Genomic DNA, 19071 nt, shown 5'->3' on the forward strand with positions numbered 1-19071 from the left:
TCTAACTGTTGGGATAGTTCCAGCCTCAACTACCTTCTCTGGCAGCTCGTCCCATACAGCCACCACCCTTTGTGTGAAAAAGTTACCCATTGGATCTTTCCCCCTTCACCTTAAACCTATGTCCTCTGGTCCACAATTCACCTACTCTGGGCCAAGAGACTCTGTGCACCATGACTTTATGCACCTCTATAAGATCACCCCTCACGATGCTGTGAATTCATGGCCAGTATCCCAACAATCTCCCTTATACTGGATGTGGGTTGAGATGTCACCAGGACGTTAGTTAATCGCTCAACTTTAAATTCCATGGCTATCATTTATAGCTGCAGGTCGATAGGCTGGTCAAAAAAGCTTTCATCAGTCAGAGTACTGAATATAGAAGTTGGGAGGTTATGCTTCAGGTGAGACCACATCTGGAGCATTGTGTACAGTTTTGGTCTCCTAATTTCAGGAAGGACATCCTTGTGATTGAGGCAGTGCAGGGTAGGTTCACGAGATTGATCCCTGGGATGGCGGGACTGTCATATGAGGAAAAATTGAAAAGACTAGGCTTGTATTCACTAGGGCTTAGAAGGATGAGGGGGTTCTTATAGAAACATATAAAATTATAAAAGGACTGGACAAGCTAGATGCAGGAAACATGTCCCCAATGTTGGGCGAGTCCAGAACCAGGGGCCACAGTCTTAGAATAAAGGGGAGGTCATTTAAGACTGAGGTGAGAAAAAAGGTTTTCACCCAGAGAGTTGTGAATTTGTGGAATTCCCTGCCACAGAGGGCAGTGGAGGCCAAGTCACTGGATGGATTTAAGAGAGAGTTAGATAGAGTTCTAGGGGCTAGTGGAGTCAAGGGATATGGGGAGAAGGCAGGCACGGGTTATTGATTTGGAGATGATCAGCCATGATCACAATGAATGGCGGTGCTGGCTCGAAGGGCCGAATGGCCTCCTCCTGCACCTATTTTCTATGTTTCTAGTGTTAGAACACGTTGGTGAAGCCATGTTTAGAGCAGTGTTCAGATTTAGGAAAGATCTTGACCAGCTGGAAAAGGATGCTGAGATATACAAGGACGTGCAGGATTGTAGGTGAATTGAGCTCTGTAGTAGCACAGAGTCTCTTGCACAGAGTAGGTGACACCAGGACCAGAGGGCATAGGTTGAAAGTGAAGGGGGAAAATATTTATTTGTCCCAAGATTTAAATTGTCCCCAAGTGTGCAGGATGGAACTAGTGTACAGGACGGTGCAGACTCGATGGGCCGAAGGGCCTGTTTCCACGTATCTTTAAACTCTTCTCCGTGGAATATCACCATGTCGTGGTGGAGAAGCTTGTGTGGTCCTGAGATCCTGAGAGCGATGCCGTCTGGAGCTATGCTCCTGGTAGGGCCACCCATGGCGGTAAGGTCGAGGGGGAGGTCTCTGACAAAGAGCAATCCAACCAAGACCTCAACGGTGGAACAGGCGGAGGACGATGGCTGACCTTAGTGGAGCGTCACAACGGCTGGGAAGGCGGATGAAGGCTGCGGCAGAAAAGGGTCTCCGGTCGTCTTAGACTCCATGCCACTGGATCCTGACCCAGATCTGTCAAGGACCCCACGTGGGGTGGCTGTCTGTGCACCAGTCTCCCCACGTTAAACAAAGTCACGCACAGGCCTCCTCCATGAGAGGACAGTCATACTCGTTTAGAGTGACCGCCGATGATGATGATGATCTTTAAACAAAACTAAAAAGACTGGAGAATATGGCCTGGTGATATTTTGAGTCTGGACTCTTCTCCAAACCTAGCAAGATGGTGCCCAACCCAGGCGACTATTTGTGGGCCAGCCACACAAGCAAATCTACAATGACATATTGCAATCGCTCCACACTCTTCAATCTGTATTCCTATTCAATGCAAATTGATTGATTGGAATCGTATATTGTCTGTCCGTTGACTGGTTAGCACGCAACAAAAATTCTTGCTATTGAGGGAGTGCAGCATAGGTTTACAAGGTTAATTCCCGGGATGGCGGGACTGTCATATGCTGAGAGAATGGAGCAGCTGGGCTTGTACACTCTGGAGTTTAGAAGGATGAGAGGTGATCTCATTGAAACATATACGATTATTAAGGGCTTGGACACGCTAGAGGCAGGAAACGTTCCCGATGTTGGGGGAGTCCAGAACCAGGGGCCACAGTTTAAGAATAAGGGGCAAGCCATTTAGAACGGAGACGAGGAAACACTCACAGAGAGTGGTGAGTCTGTGGAATTCTCTGCCTCAGAGGGCGGTGGAGGCCGGTTCTCTGGATACTTACAAGAGAGAGCTAGATAGGGCTCTTAAAGATAGCGGAGTCAGGGGATATGGGGAGAAGGCAGGAACGGGGTACTGATTGTGTATGATCAGCCGTGATCACATTGAATGGTGGTGCTGGCTCGAAGGGCCGAAAGGCCTCCTCCTGCACCTATTGTCTATTGTCTAAAAAGCTTTTCACTGTACCTCGGTACACGGGACAATAAACTAAACTGAACCGAGATGATGGTGATGATTCGACAAGATGTTGTGAGATGGGGATCACACACACACACACACCCCCACCCACACACACACCTCCACCCACACACACACACCCCCACCCACACACACACACCCCCACCCACACACACACACCCCCACCCACACACACCCCCACCCACACACACACACACCCCCACCCACACAAACCCACACACACACCCCCACCCCCCCCACACACACACACACCCACACACACCCCCCCACACACACACACCCACCCACCCACACACAAGCACACACACACGCACGCACACACCCACCCACTCACACACACACCCACACACAAACAAGCGCACACACACACAAGCGCACACGCGCATACACGCGCACGCACACACACACACACACACACACACACACACACACACACACACACACACACACACACACACACACACACACACACACAGGATTGAAGTTAATATGCAGATAAATATTTATTATGCAGTGTGGGCATTCTTTGTACAGATACAAACCGCAGACGGACGGTTAGACACACAACATAGTCGGGCCCTGCGTGGCCAAAGGAAATCAAAGGTCATCTTCAGCTCACCAAACGTGAACATGCATCCAGAACAAGGCTTTTATTTAAAAAAAAGTTATCACAATACTTATCTTCAATATTAACATTATGTACATATATTGTTCACATTCAGTTCAATGCAGTGGAAGAGAGAGAGAGAGATGGGTTGTTGAAGAGCTACTAAGGACCTCCTGTTGGGACAACTGGTATCAAACTATCTGGTGTCCTCCAAACCCAGTTGGCTTGGACAAGGCCCAGTGAAGCAACAGTCTTGAATATTGTCCCAAGATGCAAGCGTTTTAGACAGGGCAATGTGCTCTTGAAGCTTTCCACAATGTGCCTCCCCGACACAAGAAGGTTTCACGCAGACAGAACATGGTCTGTGGAACTCTGTGGAACATTGCACCGGCTTCCCCATGCACAATTTGTAGGTTCCACCATGCCGACATCCCAACACAAGATTCATCCCAGTGACAGATACAAGTTTGTGATCATCGTTGTCACCAACCAAATACAGGCAGCGACTAGTTCTATCTAAAGACGTCAACTGATTGAGAATCGCGAGCACTGGTCGACCTAGCAACAGATCAGAGGAGATTAGTGAGTGGTTTGTCATCTCTCTGGGCGACTTATCTTGTGCTACTTTCTACCAATCAATGCAAGGCATTACATCTCCTCGTGAGGAAGAGAGGTCACATGGTCTTTAAGACAACACGTGGAAACACACACACACACACACACACACAGAGTTAATTTTATCACACAAAAAGGAAAAAGCGTCCATCGAACCTTTCCTTGCTTCCCACCCAAGGACATGGCTGACCATGAAGGTATCCTATCCCCTCACATCTAGGGAGTGGACATTTGTTGGTGCACCAAGTGAGATTGTTGAGGAAAGGGAGTGGAGAAAGAGGGTTACAACCAGTGTCACTCAGAGTGGCAACGTTACCAAGATGATGTCTTTATCGTGGAACGTCTTCATAGCAGGAGGCCGGGGGGGGGCAGTGATTAGGTCAGGGGTCACCCAAGTGCCAGAGGTCAAGGAGGGTTCGGCAACTGGACGTACATCAGCCGTGACGGATAGGACCTTCTCCAGATAGGACCCAACCTACATTTGGTCAACTTTGTTAAGATCTAGACACCCCCAAAGAAATATAAAACATGCACATTTCAATGTCGACTGGAGACAGAACGGAGTTGGGCTGACAGAAACAAACACTGGGAATTAAGTGACACAGCCTTCAAGGGCAAAAAAAATGTCTATACCTAGGACAAAGCATCTTGCGGAGTCCTCGTACGAGTTAGATGCCAACTTGGATTGAACGCAGCGGGCTAATTCATACCTCGGTTAAAGTGGACTCGACGAAACTCGTGCGCGGAGAGATTTAGCGGTGACGTGAAAGATAAGATGCAGCACAGAATGAAAACTCACAAACACTTACACACCCACCATCCTTGTGATTTGGGTGAAAGCAGCAGCATTGCAAATAACACTTGGGTGTCATGAAACTAGAAGCCTTTCACAGTAGGCCGGACTTCTCTTTTTGGACTGACTGCGAGTCCTGGGCTTGCTTTGTTTTTTGGCTCGTTGCCTGCGATTGGAAGAGACTTTCTCTCGCTCGTGCATGGACCCGCCCACGCACACACACGCACACACGCACACACATGTACACACACACACGCACGCACACACACACTACACACACACACACACAGACACAGACACACGCACACACACACACACGCACGCACACACACACACACACACACACACAGACACACTACAAATAATCATCTTCGCTGGAGGAAGAGTCGGAGTCACTGCTCGAGGAGCTCGCTGGAGGACTTCTCCTCATGCTCCAGATCTGGGTGGAGAAGGTCTTATTCCAGCTGCAAGGATTACCCGCGGGCCTCAACATCTGGATGAGCCGACAGGCCCAGAGCCAGTAGTCGCAAGAGGTTCATTTGCCAGCCTTTGTACTGCGATCCTTGTTCATGGATGTCAACATCTGGCTGATGTAGGAGGTCAACAGGTCGTCCATCTTGTAACCCTGTTTTGAGAAAGCAGAGCTCCATCAATTCCTCAGACAGGCCGACCTCAAGCCTCGAGAGTCTCAAGTGTCGTATAGCACGGAAACAGGCCCTTCGGCATGGAGGTAGATGCTGGCTCGATGGGTGAGTCATAGAGTCATAGAGCATGAAAACAAGCCCGTCAGCCCAACATGTCCCAGCTACACTAGTCCCACCTGCCTGCGTTTGGCCCATATCCCTCTAAACCTGTCCTATCCATGTACCTGTTTAAATGCTGAGCGGATGGGCTTGTACACTCTGGAGTTTAGAAGAATGAGAGGGGATCTTATTGAAACATCTAAGATTATTAAGGGTTTGGACACGCTAGAGGCATGAAACACATTCCCAATGTTGGGGCCACAGTTTAAGAATGAGGCTTAAGCCATTTAGAATGGAGATGAGGAAACACTTTTTCTCACAGAGAGTGGTGAGTCTGTGGAATTCTGTGCCTCAGAGGGCGGTGGAGGCCGGTTCTCTGGATGCTTTCAAGAGAGAGCTAGATAGGGCTCTTATTTTCTTCTCTGCACCCTTTCCAGCTTAACAGCATCTTTCTTATAACATGGTGACCAAAACTGAACACAATACTCAGTGTGGTCTCACCAGTGTCTTATACAACGGTAACTTGACTGCCTGTCTTCTCTCTTCAACACTCTGACTGATGAAAGCCAATGTGCCGAGAGCCCTCTTGACCACCACTGCGGCAGCGTGGGATTCGTTGCCACAGACGGCCGTGGAGGCCAAGACACTGGATATTTTTATGGTGGAGATCGACAGATTCTTGATTAGTGCTAGCAGAATCAAAGGATATGGGGAGAAGGCAGGAACGGGGTACTGATTGGGGATGATCAGCCATGATCACATTGAATGGCGGTGCTGGCTCGAAGGGCCGAATGGCCTATTCCTGCACCTATTGTCTATTGTCTAAGGCAGGAACGGGGTACTGATTGGGGATGATCAGCCATGATCACATTGAATGGCGGAGTAGACTTGATGGACCGAATGGCCTAATTTCGCTCTTAGAACTTATGAACCTATCTACTGGAGGTGCCACTTTCAAGGAACTATGTACCTGCACTCTTAGTCCCCTCTGCTCTAGGCCACCAACCCAGGGACTCCATGTACACCACATTGGTTAAGTTACCAACGAGTGTAGGCAGGAACTGCAGATGCTGGTTTAAACCGAACTTAGACACAAAGTGCTGGAGTAACTCAGCGGGTCATGCAGCATCTCTGGAGAGAAGGAATGGGTGACTTTTCGGGTCGAGACCCTTCTTCGCTCCTTCCCTCCAGAGATGCTGCCTGTCCTGTCCTGTCCTGCTGAGTTACTCCAGCATGTTGAGTCTACCAAAGGGGTTTGGTCAATCTTACCAGGGAGGTCTCACACAGCAGCTTGCTGCCCCGCACCAGGTTGCCGATGGTGATGTGGAAGTAGGTGTTGCCACTGCTCCAGTTTGATATCTTGGTGAACGGATGGGTGGTGAGAATATCCTTGAAAAGTTCAAATAAGGGAAAAAGCGTTTTACATTGTAAACTAACAACGAGTGTTGCCAACTGTCCCGTATTAGCCGGGACATCCCGTATATTGGGCTAAATTGGTTTGTCCCGTACGGGACCGCCCTTGTCCCGTATTTGACCGCTACTACTCGGGTCGAGGGGACTGTCGGGTTGGAGCGCCGCGTCCGGCCCCGCCTCACCCGTCCCGACGTAGTGCAGCCCATGGAGTGCAGCAGCAGCAGCAGCAGCAGCAGCGCCTCGCCCGTGGCCCCGTCGGTCGGCAGCCCGGCCAGCTGTCCGACCTTCGGACCTTCGCTTACCGCCGACACCACCACCACCCCTCCTTCTCACGGCCGATCATCGGTTCACGAGTTGGACGGGGCGCCGGACTTTGCGCGCGGCCCGGGCCAAAACTCCTCAGCTGGCCCGCCGGCTGGGCTTTGTGTACAGTCCAGCACCCGGGGCCAACTCATCATTCACCCAGACACGGCCCAGTCGGTCAACGAATTGCCGTCGGGAATTTGTCCCGTATTTTGGCCTTTTGTCCCTTATTTGGGAGTGAGAACGTTGGCAACCCTGCTAACAAGCCAGAATTAGCCCCACTTAATGGAAGTGCTTGGAGTAACTCAGCGAGTTAGGCAGCATCTGTGGAGAACGTGCATAGGTGACGTTCTCAGATCTTGGCACAAGTTTTAAAGTCCGCTCGCTCAGTCACCAGGAGCGGAACCTGATCCAGAGCCGTCGCTTCCGTCCGGATCGTCCAGCGACCCTTCGTCCCTCTCCCTCCTTGCCCACCCCTCCCACCATCAGCCATCGTGCCCAGGGGGGGGTGGGGGCTCCCGCAGCCGAGCCAGCACCGAACTGCACCTATTGTCTATTATTGCTATTGAGGGAATGCAACGTAGGTTCACCAGGTTAATTCCCGGGATGGCGGGACTGTCATATGATGAAAGAATGGGTCGACTGGGCTTGTATTCACTGGAATTTAGAAGGATGAAAGGGTATCTTATAGAAACATATAAAATTCTTAAGGGATTGGACAGGCTAGATGCAGGAAAAATGGTCCCCATGTTGGGGGGAGTCCAGAACCAAGGGGTCACACAGTTTAAGAATAAGGGGTAGGCCATTTAATAACTGAGATGAGGAAAAACCTTTTCACCCAGAGAGTTGTGAATCTGTGGAATTCTCTGTCACAGAAGGCAGTGGAGGCCAATTCACTAGATGTTTTCAAGAGAGAGTTGGATTTAGCTCTTAGGGCTAACGGAATCAAGGGATATGGGGGGGAAAGCAGGAACGGGGTACTGATTGGGGGTGATCAGCCATGATCATATTGAATGGCGATGCTGGCTCGAAGGGCTGAATGGCCTACTCCTGCACCTATTGTCTACGTTTCCACTCCGGTTCTCGATGGCCAAGAAGGGCCCGGCTGGCTGGGTTGATGTTTTGGTGCCAGGACACTTGTCCAGTCTGAACTGTCACCTACCCACGTTCTCCAGAGACACTGCAAGACCCGCTGAGTTACTCCAACATTGTGTGTCTAACCCTGGATGGAGGGAAAGGTAATAAAGCTACCTTGGCCTTTGGGTCGATGAGGCTCACTCCATGCATATTGATCACAATGAGAAGGATCTCAGGGTAGTTTGGCTCGGTGGTTTGCTAGAAAGAGGAACAGAATAAGTTTAGGTGTATTATTGCCATGTGTACCAAGGTCTTCTATCTTATCAGGCAAATGAATCATCCTACCACAACCGGAGAGCAGCGTCCTGAACTACTATCTACCTCATTGGTGACCCTCGGACTATCCTTGATCAGACATTGCTGGCTTTAACTTGCACTAAACGTCATTCCCTTATCATGTATCTATAACACTGTGGGTGGCTCGATTGTAATCATGTATTGTCCTTCTGCAGTCTGGATAGCATGCAACAAAAGCTTTGCCCTGTACCTCGGTACACGTGACAATAAACTAAACTGAACTGTAACAGGTCAGATGCACCATAGATACGTACAATCAAGTCAAACTCAAGTACAATACGGGCGGCACGGTGGCGCAGTGGTGGAGTTGTTGCCTTACGACGCCTGCAGCGCCAGAGACCCGGGTTCGATCCCGACTACGGGTGCTGTCTGTGTGGAGTTTGTACGTTCTCCCCGTGACCTGCGTGGGTTTTCTCCGAGATCTTCGGTTTCCTCCCACACTCCAAAGACGTACATGTTTGTAGGTTAATTGGCTTGGTGTAAATGTAAAATTGTCCCCAGTGTGTGTAGGAATGCGTTAATGTGCGGGGATCGCTGGTTGGTGCTGACTCAGTGGGCCGAAGGGCCTGTTTCTGCGCGGCATCTCTAAACTAAACTAAATAGGTAGCGCAAATGTTGAGGCAGTGCAGCGTAGGTTCACCAGATTGATCCCTGGGATGGCGGGACTGTCATATGAGGAAAGATTGAAAGGACTAGGCTTGTATTCACTGGAGTTTAGAAGGATGAGGGGCTATCTTATAGAAATATATAAAATTATAAAAGGACTGGACAAGCTAGATGCAAGAAAAATGTTCCCAATGTTGGGAGACTCCAGAACCAGGGGCCACAGTCTTAGAATAAAGGGGAGGTCATCTAAGACTGAGGTGAGAAAAAACTTTTTCACCCAGAGAGTTGTGAATTTGTGGAATTCCCTGCCACAGAGGGCAGTGGAGGCCAAGTCACTGGATGGATCATGGGCAGATTCATGGGTAATTTTCGGCCCCATTTCCGTAACCAGCTTCCGTCTCCGCACCAAAGATCCCGTAGCGGAGCAAAGATACTAGTGCGGAGACGGAAGCCGGTTACGGAAACATCCTCGTAAAAATAAAAGTTATTGGGTAAAAATCTTCTCCTCATTTTCAGAATTATAATTTATTAACACAAACTGTTCCCCCGCAACGTTGATTACACTGCGGGTCGGGTCCGGTTACTGAAATGGATGAAAAAAAGGCCCACGTTCCGCTCCATTGCGTACTACACATCAGCCCATTGCATTTAGCAGGAGTGGTCTATCTTGCTCCGCTATAGGTTCTTTGGTTTGATCTATGATGTTGAACCTTATGGAGGCCACCAACGCCTTGGTCTCTGTATGTCATCTGAATTAAATAGTTTTATGAAGTTAAATGACTTAGTGTTATTCATACTTCATACAGCCTGGTCTGTGATGGACTGGGCTACATCTACAATGGTGGGGAGTGTGGTGTGTGTGGGACTGGGCTACATCTACAATGGTGGGGAGTGTGGTGTGTGTGGGACTGGGCTACATCTACAATGGTGGGGAGTGTGGTGTGTGATGGACTGGGCTACATCTACAATGGTGGGGAGTGTGGTCTGTGTGATGGACTGGGCTACATCTACAATGGTGGGGAGTGTGGTCTGTGTGGGACTGGGCTACATCTACAATGGTGGGGAGTGTGGTGTGTGATGGACTGGGCTACATCTACAATGGTGGGGAGTGTGGTGTGTGTGGGACTGGGCTACATCTACAATGGTGGGGAGTGTGGTCTGTGTGGGACTGGGCTACATCTACAATGGTGGGGAGTGTGGTGTGTGTGGGATGGACTGGGCTACATCTACAATGGTGGGGAGTGTGGTCTGTGTGGGACTGGGCTACATCTACAATGGTGGGGAGTGTGGTCTGTGTGATGGACTGGGCTACATCTACAATGGTGCGGAGTGTGGTGTGTGTGTGGGACTGGGCTACAGCCACAATGGTGGGGAGTGTGGTGTGTGTGGGACTGGGCTACATCCACAACTCTCTGCAGTTTCTTGAGGTCTTGGGCAAGAGCTGTTCCCAAACCAAGCTAAGATGCAGCATGACAGTGTGCTTTCTACAGATAGACACAAAATGCTGGAGTAACTCAGCGGGACAGGCAGCGTCTCTGGAGAGAAGGAATGGGCAACGTTTCAGCTCGAGACCCTTCATTCAGACCTATGTCTGGTGCTTCTGTAGAAGTTTGTGAGAATAGCAGAGAGCATAAAGAGGAGAGGATGAGAGTGCGAGGGTGAATTACAATGTAACTGAGCTACACAGATACAAGTCGTCAACGATCTCCAGCTGAAACATACTGCAGGATCGCTGATTAAATCAACATTCCTCATTTTTTAATCTTTATTTCTGGTCCAAGTTTGTTTTTACAAGATTAGCCAATAGACAATAGGTGCAGGAGTAGGCCATTCGGCCCTTCGAGCCAGCACCGCCATTCAATATGATCATGGCTGATCATCCACAATCAGTACCCCGTTCGTGCCTTCTCCCCATATCCCCTGACTCCGCTATCTTTAAGAGCCCTATCTAGCTCCCTCTTGAAAATCTCCAGAGAACCGGCCTCCACCTCCCTCTGAGGCAGAGAATTCCACAGACTCACCACTCTCTGTGTGAAGAAGTGTTTCCTCGTCTCCGTTCGAAATGGCTTACTCCTTATTCTTAAACTGTGGCCCCTGGTTCTGGACTCCCCCAACATCGGGAACATGTTTCATGCCTCTAGCGTGTCCAAACCCTAAATAATCTTATATGTTTCAATGAGATCCCCTCTCATCCTTCTAAACTGCTGTTTGGTTTCAGCTCCAGTGAGTGGTGGGATAGGCTTGGAATGTTTTCTCTGGAACGTCGGAGGCTGAAGTTTGTAAAATGATGAAAGGCATAGACAGGCTAAGCAGTCAGAATCTTTCCCCGCAGGGTGTAGATGTTCAACACTAGAGGGCATAGCTATAAGGCGAGAGGGGGAATGTTTAATGGAGATGTGCGGGACTCTTTGTGTTTACACAGAGGGTGGTGGATGCCTTGAATCTGCTGCCAGGGGTATCGGTGGAGGCAGATACAACCGTGGCATTTAAAATGCTTTTAAATATGCACATGGATATTTAGGAGATGGAGATCGCATTAAGTTTATAGACACAGCATGGAAACAGGCCTTCACAGCATGTGTAGGAAGGAACTGCAAATGTTGGTTTAATTCGAAGATAGACACAAAATACTGGAGTAACTCAGCGGGACAGGCAGCATCTCTGGAGAGAAGGAATGGGCGACGTTTCGGGCTGAAGAAGGATCTCGACCCGAAACGTCACCCGTTCCTCCTTCACAGCATGGACCAGGCTCTTTAGTCAGAGGGTGGTGAATCTGTGGAATTCTTTGCCACAGACGGCTGTGGAGGACAAGTCAGCGGATATTTTTAAGGCAGAGATAGATAGATTCTAGATTAGTACGGGAGTCAGAGGTTATGGGGAGAAGGCAGGAGAATGGGGTTAGGAGGGAGAGATAGATCAGACATGATTGAATGGTGGAGTAGACTCGATGGGCCGAATGGCCTAATTCTGCTCCTATCACTTCTGACCTTCGGCCCATCAACTCCTACCGACGATTGATGCCCCATTTACATAATTCTTGATTGTTTACACACTAGGGATAATTTACCGAGGCCAATTAACCTACAAACCCGCACGTCTTTGGGATGTGGGAGGAAACTCTGAGGAAACCTACACGGTCACAGGGAGAACGTGCAAACTCTACACCCGAAGTCAGGATGAAACAGGGTTCTCAGGTGTGGTGAGGCAGCAACTCTACCAGAGCCACTGTGGCATAATGTTCAGCATAGACATTGTGGGCCGAAGGGCCTTTATTTAAACTGTGCTGTATCTTCTACATTGAGGTGCTTCCCAAGTCATGCCCACTCCGCCAGTCATTCATGGCTGATCTCGGCCTCCTAATCCCATTTTCCTGCCATCTCCCCATAACCCTCGACACCCGTTCTAATCAAGAATTTGTCTATCTCGGCCTTAAAAATAGTTCAAGTTCAAGTGAGTTTATTGTCATGTGTCCCTGTATAGGACAATGAAATTCTTGCTTTGCTTCAGCACACAGAACATAGTAGGCATTGACTACAAAACAGATAAGTGTGTCCATATACCATTATATAAATATATACACACATGAATAAATAAACTGATAAAGTGCAAATAACAGAAAATGGGTTATTAATAATCAGAGTTTTGTCCGAGCCAGGTTTAATAGCCTGATGGCTGTGGGGAAATATCCACTGACGTGGCCTCCACAGCCCTCTGTGGCAATGAGTTCCACAGATTCACCACCCTCTGAATAAAGAAGTTCCTCCTCACCTCCTTTCTAAAAGAGTGCCCTTTTAATCTGAGGCTGTGACCTCTGGTCCTAGACTCTCCCACCAGTGGAAACATCCTCTCCACATCCACTCTATCTGTGCCCTTCATTATTCTGTAAGTTTCAACGAGGTTAAGGTCTAGTTGAGTTTACAGTGAAAAGCTTTTATGTGTGCTACCCAGTCAGCGATACAAGGCTATGGGCACACACATGGGCCCCAGCTACGCCTGCCTCTTTGTCGGGTACGTTGAACAATCCTTGTTCGAGACGTACCAGGGCCCCATCCCCGAACTCTACCTCCGTTACATTGACGACTGCTTTGGTGCCACCTCCTGCACCCACACACAACTGACTGACTTCATCCACTTCACCACCAACTTCCTTCCGGCACTCAAATACACCTGGACCATTTCCGACACTTCCCTACCATTCCTTGACCTCACTATCTCCATCGCAGGTGATAGACTACTGACCGACATCCACTATAAACCCACTGACTCCCATGGCTATCTAGACTACACGTCTTCCCACCCTGCTTCCTGTAAGGACTCCATCCCCTACACCCAATTCCTCCGTCTACGCCGCATCTGCTCCCAGGATGAGGTGTTCCATACCAGGGCATCTGAAATGTCTTCATTCTTCAGGGAACAGGGGTTCCCCTCCCCCACCATAGATGAGGCTCGCACCAGGGTCTCTTCAATACCCCATAACACTGCTCTCTCTCCCCATCCCCCCACTCGCATCAAGGGCAGAGTCCCCCTGGTCCTCACCTTTCACCCCACTAGCCGGCACATACAACAAATAGTCCTCCGTCAGTTTTGCCACCTCCAACGTGATCCCACCACTCTCCACATCTTCCCATCTCCCCCCCTGTCTGCCTTCCGCAAAGACCGCTCCCTCCGTAACTCCCTTGTCAATTCTTCCCTTCCCTCCCGTACCACCCCCTCCCCGGGCACTTTCCCTTGCAACCGCAAGAGATGCTACACTTGTCGCTTTACCTCCCCCCTCGACTCCATTCAAGGACCCAAGCAGTCGTTCCAGGTGCGACAGAGGTTCACCTGTATCTCCTCCAACCTCATCATTCAACCACAGCTGCTACGGTCAGGCAAACGCCTCTGTTGCCATGCGGTGAGAACGGAGAGGTTGAGAAGGAGTTTCTTCCCAGAGGCCATTTGGACTGTAAACGCCTATCTTACCAGGGACTAACTCTACTGAACGTTTTTCCTTCCATTATTTATTATGTAAAAGAATATGTGTGTTATGATTGTGTTTATAATTTGTTTGGTTGTTTGGTTGTTTGTCTTTTGCACAAAAGTCCGCGAACATTGCCACTTTCATTTCACTGCACATCTCGTATGTGTATGTGACAAATAAACTTGACTTGACTTGACTTGAACTATTGCATCCGCTGCTCTAGATGTCAGCTGATCTACATCGGTGAGACCAAGCGTAGGCTTGGCGATCGCTTCGCCCAACACCTCCGCTCAGTCAGCATTAACCAACCTGACCTCCCGGTGGCTCAGCACTTCAACTCCCCCTCCCATTCCGTATCCGACCTCTCTGTCCTGGGCCTCCTCCACGGCCAGAGTGAGCAACACCGGAAATTGGAGGAGCAGCACCTCATATTCCGCTTGGGCAGTCTGCACCCTAGTGGCATAAACATTGACTTCTCTAATTTCCGGTAGCCCTTGCTGTCTCTTCCCCTATTCAGCTCTCCCTCAGCCCTCCATAGATGCTGCTGCACCCGCTGAGTTTCTCCAGCATTTCTGTCTACCAGTCAGTGATAAGCCTGTACATGATTACAATCGAGCCGTCCACAGTGTACAGATACAGGATAAAGGGAATAACGTTAGACAATAGATAATAGGTGCAGGAGTAGGCCATTCGGCCCTTCGAGCCAGCACCACCATTCAATGTGATCATGGCTGATCATCCACATTCAGTACCCCGTTCCTGCTGTCTCCACATATCCCCTGACTCTGCTATTTAGTGCAAGATAAAGTCCAGTAATATCTGATTAATGGTAGTATGAGGGTTTGCAATGAGGTAGATGTCAGGACCGCTGTCTTGTTGGTTGAGTGAAGCAATGGGCCAGATAGTTATGACCCTGCTCTACAACTGTACATGAAACAGGTAACAAAATGTACCTAACCTTTACTTCAAAGAAAGCCGATCCAAAGGTAGGCCACCTGTAGATCAACTTCAGGAACAGCAGCTTGGCCTCTTCTCTGGACTTCCCGGCTTGTTTATTGTAGAAGGCCACGATGGACTAGTGGCAGAGAGAGAAGCAAGATTACACGTTGAGTCCAACAACTCAATGGCCCAACATTTATACCCTTCAATCTTCCAATTAAAGCCTTTGGTTGGGGAGAAGGCAGGAGGTTGAATGATCGAATGGCAGAGTAGACTTGATGGGCCGAACAACCTAACCCTGCTCCCATCACTTATGGCCTTGGTTGTCCATTGAGATTTTAGCGTGCAGGTATCATCTGGATTTTGCCCATCCAGTTATTATTGGGGCCCATACTGAGGGAAGATGTGCTGGTACTGGTGAGGGGAGGTTTATGAAGTTTACAAGAATTAGTGTGCTAACATACAATGAGCATTTGACGGCACTGGGCCTCTACTCGCTGGAGTTTAGAAGGATGAGGGCGGACTGAAGCGTGAAAGGCCAGGATGGGGAGAGGATGTTTCCACCAGTGGGAGAGTCCAGGACTAGAGGGCACAGCTCAAAATAAAAGGACATACATTTAAAAAGGAGATGAGCAGAAATATCTTTAGTCAGAGGGTGGTGAATCTGTGTCATTCATTGCTACGGAAGGCTGTGGAGGCCAAGTCAATGGATATTTTTAAGGCGGGGAGTGACAGATTCTTGATTTGTAAGAGGGTCAGGGGTTGTGGGGAGAAGGCAGGAGAATGGGGTTGAGATGGAAAGATATATCAGCCATGTTGTTTAAGAAGGAGCTGCAGATGCTGGAAAATCGAAGGTAGACACAAATGCTGGAGAAACTCATCGGGTGAGGCATCCGAAACGTTGCCTATTTCCTTCGCTGCATAGATGCTGCCTCACCCGCTGAGTTTCTGCAGCATTTTTGTTTACCTTCGATAAATCAGCCATGTGCAGATTGACACAAAATGCTGGAGTAACTTAGCGGGACAGGCGGCATCATTGGAGAGAAGGAATGGGTGACGATTCGGGTTGAAACCCTTCTTTTGATTGAAGATACTGTAGATCAGCCATGATTGAATGGCGGAGTAGACTTGATGGGCCATATGGCCTAATTCTGCTCCCAGAACTTATGAACACACTCCAGCCCCATCTCCCATTAGTTAGAGGGTGGTGAATCTGTGGAATTCTTTGCAACAGAAGGCTGTGGAGGCCAAGTCAGTGGATGTTTCTTAAGGCAGAGATAGATTCTTGGTTAGTACGGGTGTCAGGGGATTTGGGGAGAAGGCAGGAGAATGTGGTTAGGAGGGAAATAGATCAGCCATGATTGAATGGTGGAGTAGACTTGATGGGCCGAATGACCCAATTCTACTCCTATCGCTTGTGACTTATGGCCCCCCGGCCAGTTGGGTCGGAGATGTCCCCACCTTCGCCGGGAACGCCGAGGGGGGATTACTCACCCGTTTCCAGTCATCTGGAGAGAGTTGCCGCACCACGTCCTGAGGCACCAGCTCCTTCAGCATCTTGGGAATGTTGGGGAACTGGGACTTGTCATCCTCGAACTTCACCTGGTAAATGAGCGCGGCCAACTGCAGCACCTCGTCCCGGGAACACTTGTGGTAACCCCGCAAATACTTGGGCAGCTCCTGAAATGAAGAGAGGAGAGGGAGAACGTCATGGATCTTTACACTTTATACCAGGGGTTGGCAACCTTGTTCTGCATCGGGGCCGGGACGTACGTCTGTGAGCGGATGACAGGCCATATCTATCACTTGTACACACGGATCCCGCCCCAGATGGCAGGCATCAAATCACGTGTTCACAGAAGGTGGACAAAAATGCTGGAGAAACTCAGCGGGTGAGGCAGCCTCACGCAATCCTTGCATGTCCCACCCGCTGAGTTTCTCCAGCATTTTTGTCCACCTTCGATTTTTCCAGCACCTGCAGTTCTCTCTTAAACGTGTTCACAGAAGGTGGGCGGCTGTGCCGGCGGCTTTGTGCAGGATGCGGTACAGACAGAGCTCGGCCGCGCTCGGGGCGGGCGTTCGGCGGGCCGGATGATTACGGGGAAAAAAATCCGTCTTCGGGTTTGGGGCCACATTCGGACCGGGGACCCTAGGTTGCCGACCACGGCTTGAAGAGATACAGAGCAGATATACCATACGATATTGTGCGATAGAACTTTATTTATCCCAGGAGGGAAGAAGGGGGACCATGTATGTACGTTTTCCACAGACGGCGTTGGAGGCCAAGTCATTGGGTATGTTTAAAGCTGCGCAATTGACAGATTATTGATTAGTCAGGAGTTATGGGCAGAAGGCAGGAGAATGGGGTTGAATGGGAAAGATAGATCGGCCATGACAGAATGGCAGATTAGTTTTGATGGGCCAAATGGTCTAATTATAGACAATAGGTGCAGGAGTAGGTCATTCGGCCCTTCGAGCCAGCACCGCCATTCAATGTGATCATGGCTGATCATCCACAATCAGTACACCGTTCCTGCCTTCTCCCCATATCCCCTGACTTCGCTATTTCTAAGACCCCTATCTAGCTCTTGAAAGCATCCAGAGAACCTGCCTCCACCGCCCTCTGAGGCAGAGAGTTCCACAGACTCACCACTCTCTGTGAGAAAAAGTGTTTCCTCGTCTCTGTTCTAAATGGCTTACTCCTTATTCTTAAACTGTGGCCCCTGGTTCTGGACTCCCCCAACATCGGGAACATGTTTCCTGCCTTTAGCGTGTCCAAACCCTTAATAATCTTATATGTTTCAATAAGATACCATCTCATCCTTCTAAATTCCAGAGTATTGTCTGGCTATATTTAAGAGGGAGTTAGATGTGGCCCTTGTGGCTAAGGGGATCAGAGGGTATGGAGAGAAGGCAGGTACAGGATACTGAGTTGGATGATCAGCCATGATCATATTGAATGGCGGTGCAGGCTCGAAGGGCCGAATGGCCTACTCCTGCACCTAATTTCTATGTTTCTATGTTTCTATGTATTCCAGAGTATTCTATTGTCTATTGATTGAATGGAGCAGTAGACTTGATGGGCTGAATGGCCTAATTCTGCTTCTAGACCTCATGAATATGAACATCCGGCACCTGCCGTGTGTTGTTTGTGTCACAGCTAGAACGATCTTGAGGTATTGATCTCAGCATCCTACCTGGTAGTAATGAAAGATGGAGTCGGCCATCTGGTCCTTGCCAGGAACGGTGTGTGTCCACAGCTTCTTCATGAAGAACACCTGGTAGGTCAGCGAAGGAACAACACCTGGGAAAATAGATACAAATGCTGACGTCTACGTAAACAGGCCCTTCGGCCCAACTCATCCATGTTGACCAAGATATCCATCCAAGCTAGTTCCATCTAACATAGACCAGGTAACTGTACAGCACAGGAACAAGCCCACAGCGGTTTTTGCCGAACATCGTGTCTTGGTTAAACTAATAGACAATAGGTGCAGGAGGAGGCCATTCAGCCCTTCGAGCCAGCATAGCCATTCACTGTGACCATGGCTGATCATCCACAATCAGTACCCCGTTCCTGCCTTCTCCCCATATCCCCTGACCGCTATCTTTAAGAACTCCATTTAACTCTCTCTTGAAAGCATCCAGAGAACCGGCCTCCACCGCCCTCTGAGGCAGAGAATTTCACATTCACAACTCTCTGTGTGAAAAAGTGTTTCCTCGTCTCCGTTCTAAATGGCTTACCCCTTATTCTTAAACTGTGGCCCCTGGTTTCGGACTCCCCCAATATCGGGAACATGTTTCCTGCCTCTAGCGTGTCCAATCTTATTAATAATCTTATATGTTTCAATAAGATACCCTCTCATCCTTCTAAATTCCAGTGTATACAAGCCCAGCTGCTCCATTCTCTCAGCATATGACAGTCATAGAAACATTGAAAATAGGTGCAGGAGTAGGCCATTTGGCCCTTCGAGCCTGCACCACCATTCAATATGATCATGGCTGATCATCCAACTCAGTATCCTGTACCTGCCTTCTCTCCATACCCCCTGATCCCTTTAGCCACAAGGGCCACATCTAACTCCCTCTTAAATATAGCCAATGAACTGGCCTCAACTACATAGAGTCATACACCATGGGAACAGACCCTTTGGCCCAACTTGTCCCTGCTGAACAA

At 49.2% G+C, this 19071-nt stretch overlaps 1 protein-coding gene across 1 annotated transcript in view; it reads right to left on the reverse strand.

Annotated features, from left to right (window-relative positions):
* Positions 1–2959: 2959 nt before the first annotated feature.
* Positions 2960–19071, reverse strand: part of myo7a (myosin VIIA) — a 201606-nt gene continuing 185494 nt past the window's right edge. The window contains exons 40-45 of the mRNA XM_033023456.1: positions 18092–18198; positions 16389–16574; positions 14914–15030; positions 8207–8290; positions 6509–6628; positions 2960–5121 (exon numbers count right to left, since the gene is read on the reverse strand). Coding sequence (XP_032879347.1) covers positions 5032–5121; positions 6509–6628; positions 8207–8290; positions 14914–15030; positions 16389–16574; positions 18092–18198 — 704 coding nt within the window. The 3' untranslated portion in view covers positions 2960–5031. The remainder of the gene's footprint in view (positions 5122–6508; positions 6629–8206; positions 8291–14913; positions 15031–16388; positions 16575–18091; positions 18199–19071) is intronic.

This window comes from Amblyraja radiata, chromosome 6, assembly GCF_010909765.2.
Source record: "Amblyraja radiata isolate CabotCenter1 chromosome 6, sAmbRad1.1.pri, whole genome shotgun sequence".
Lineage (NCBI taxonomy): Eukaryota > Metazoa > Chordata > Chondrichthyes > Rajiformes > Rajidae > Amblyraja > Amblyraja radiata.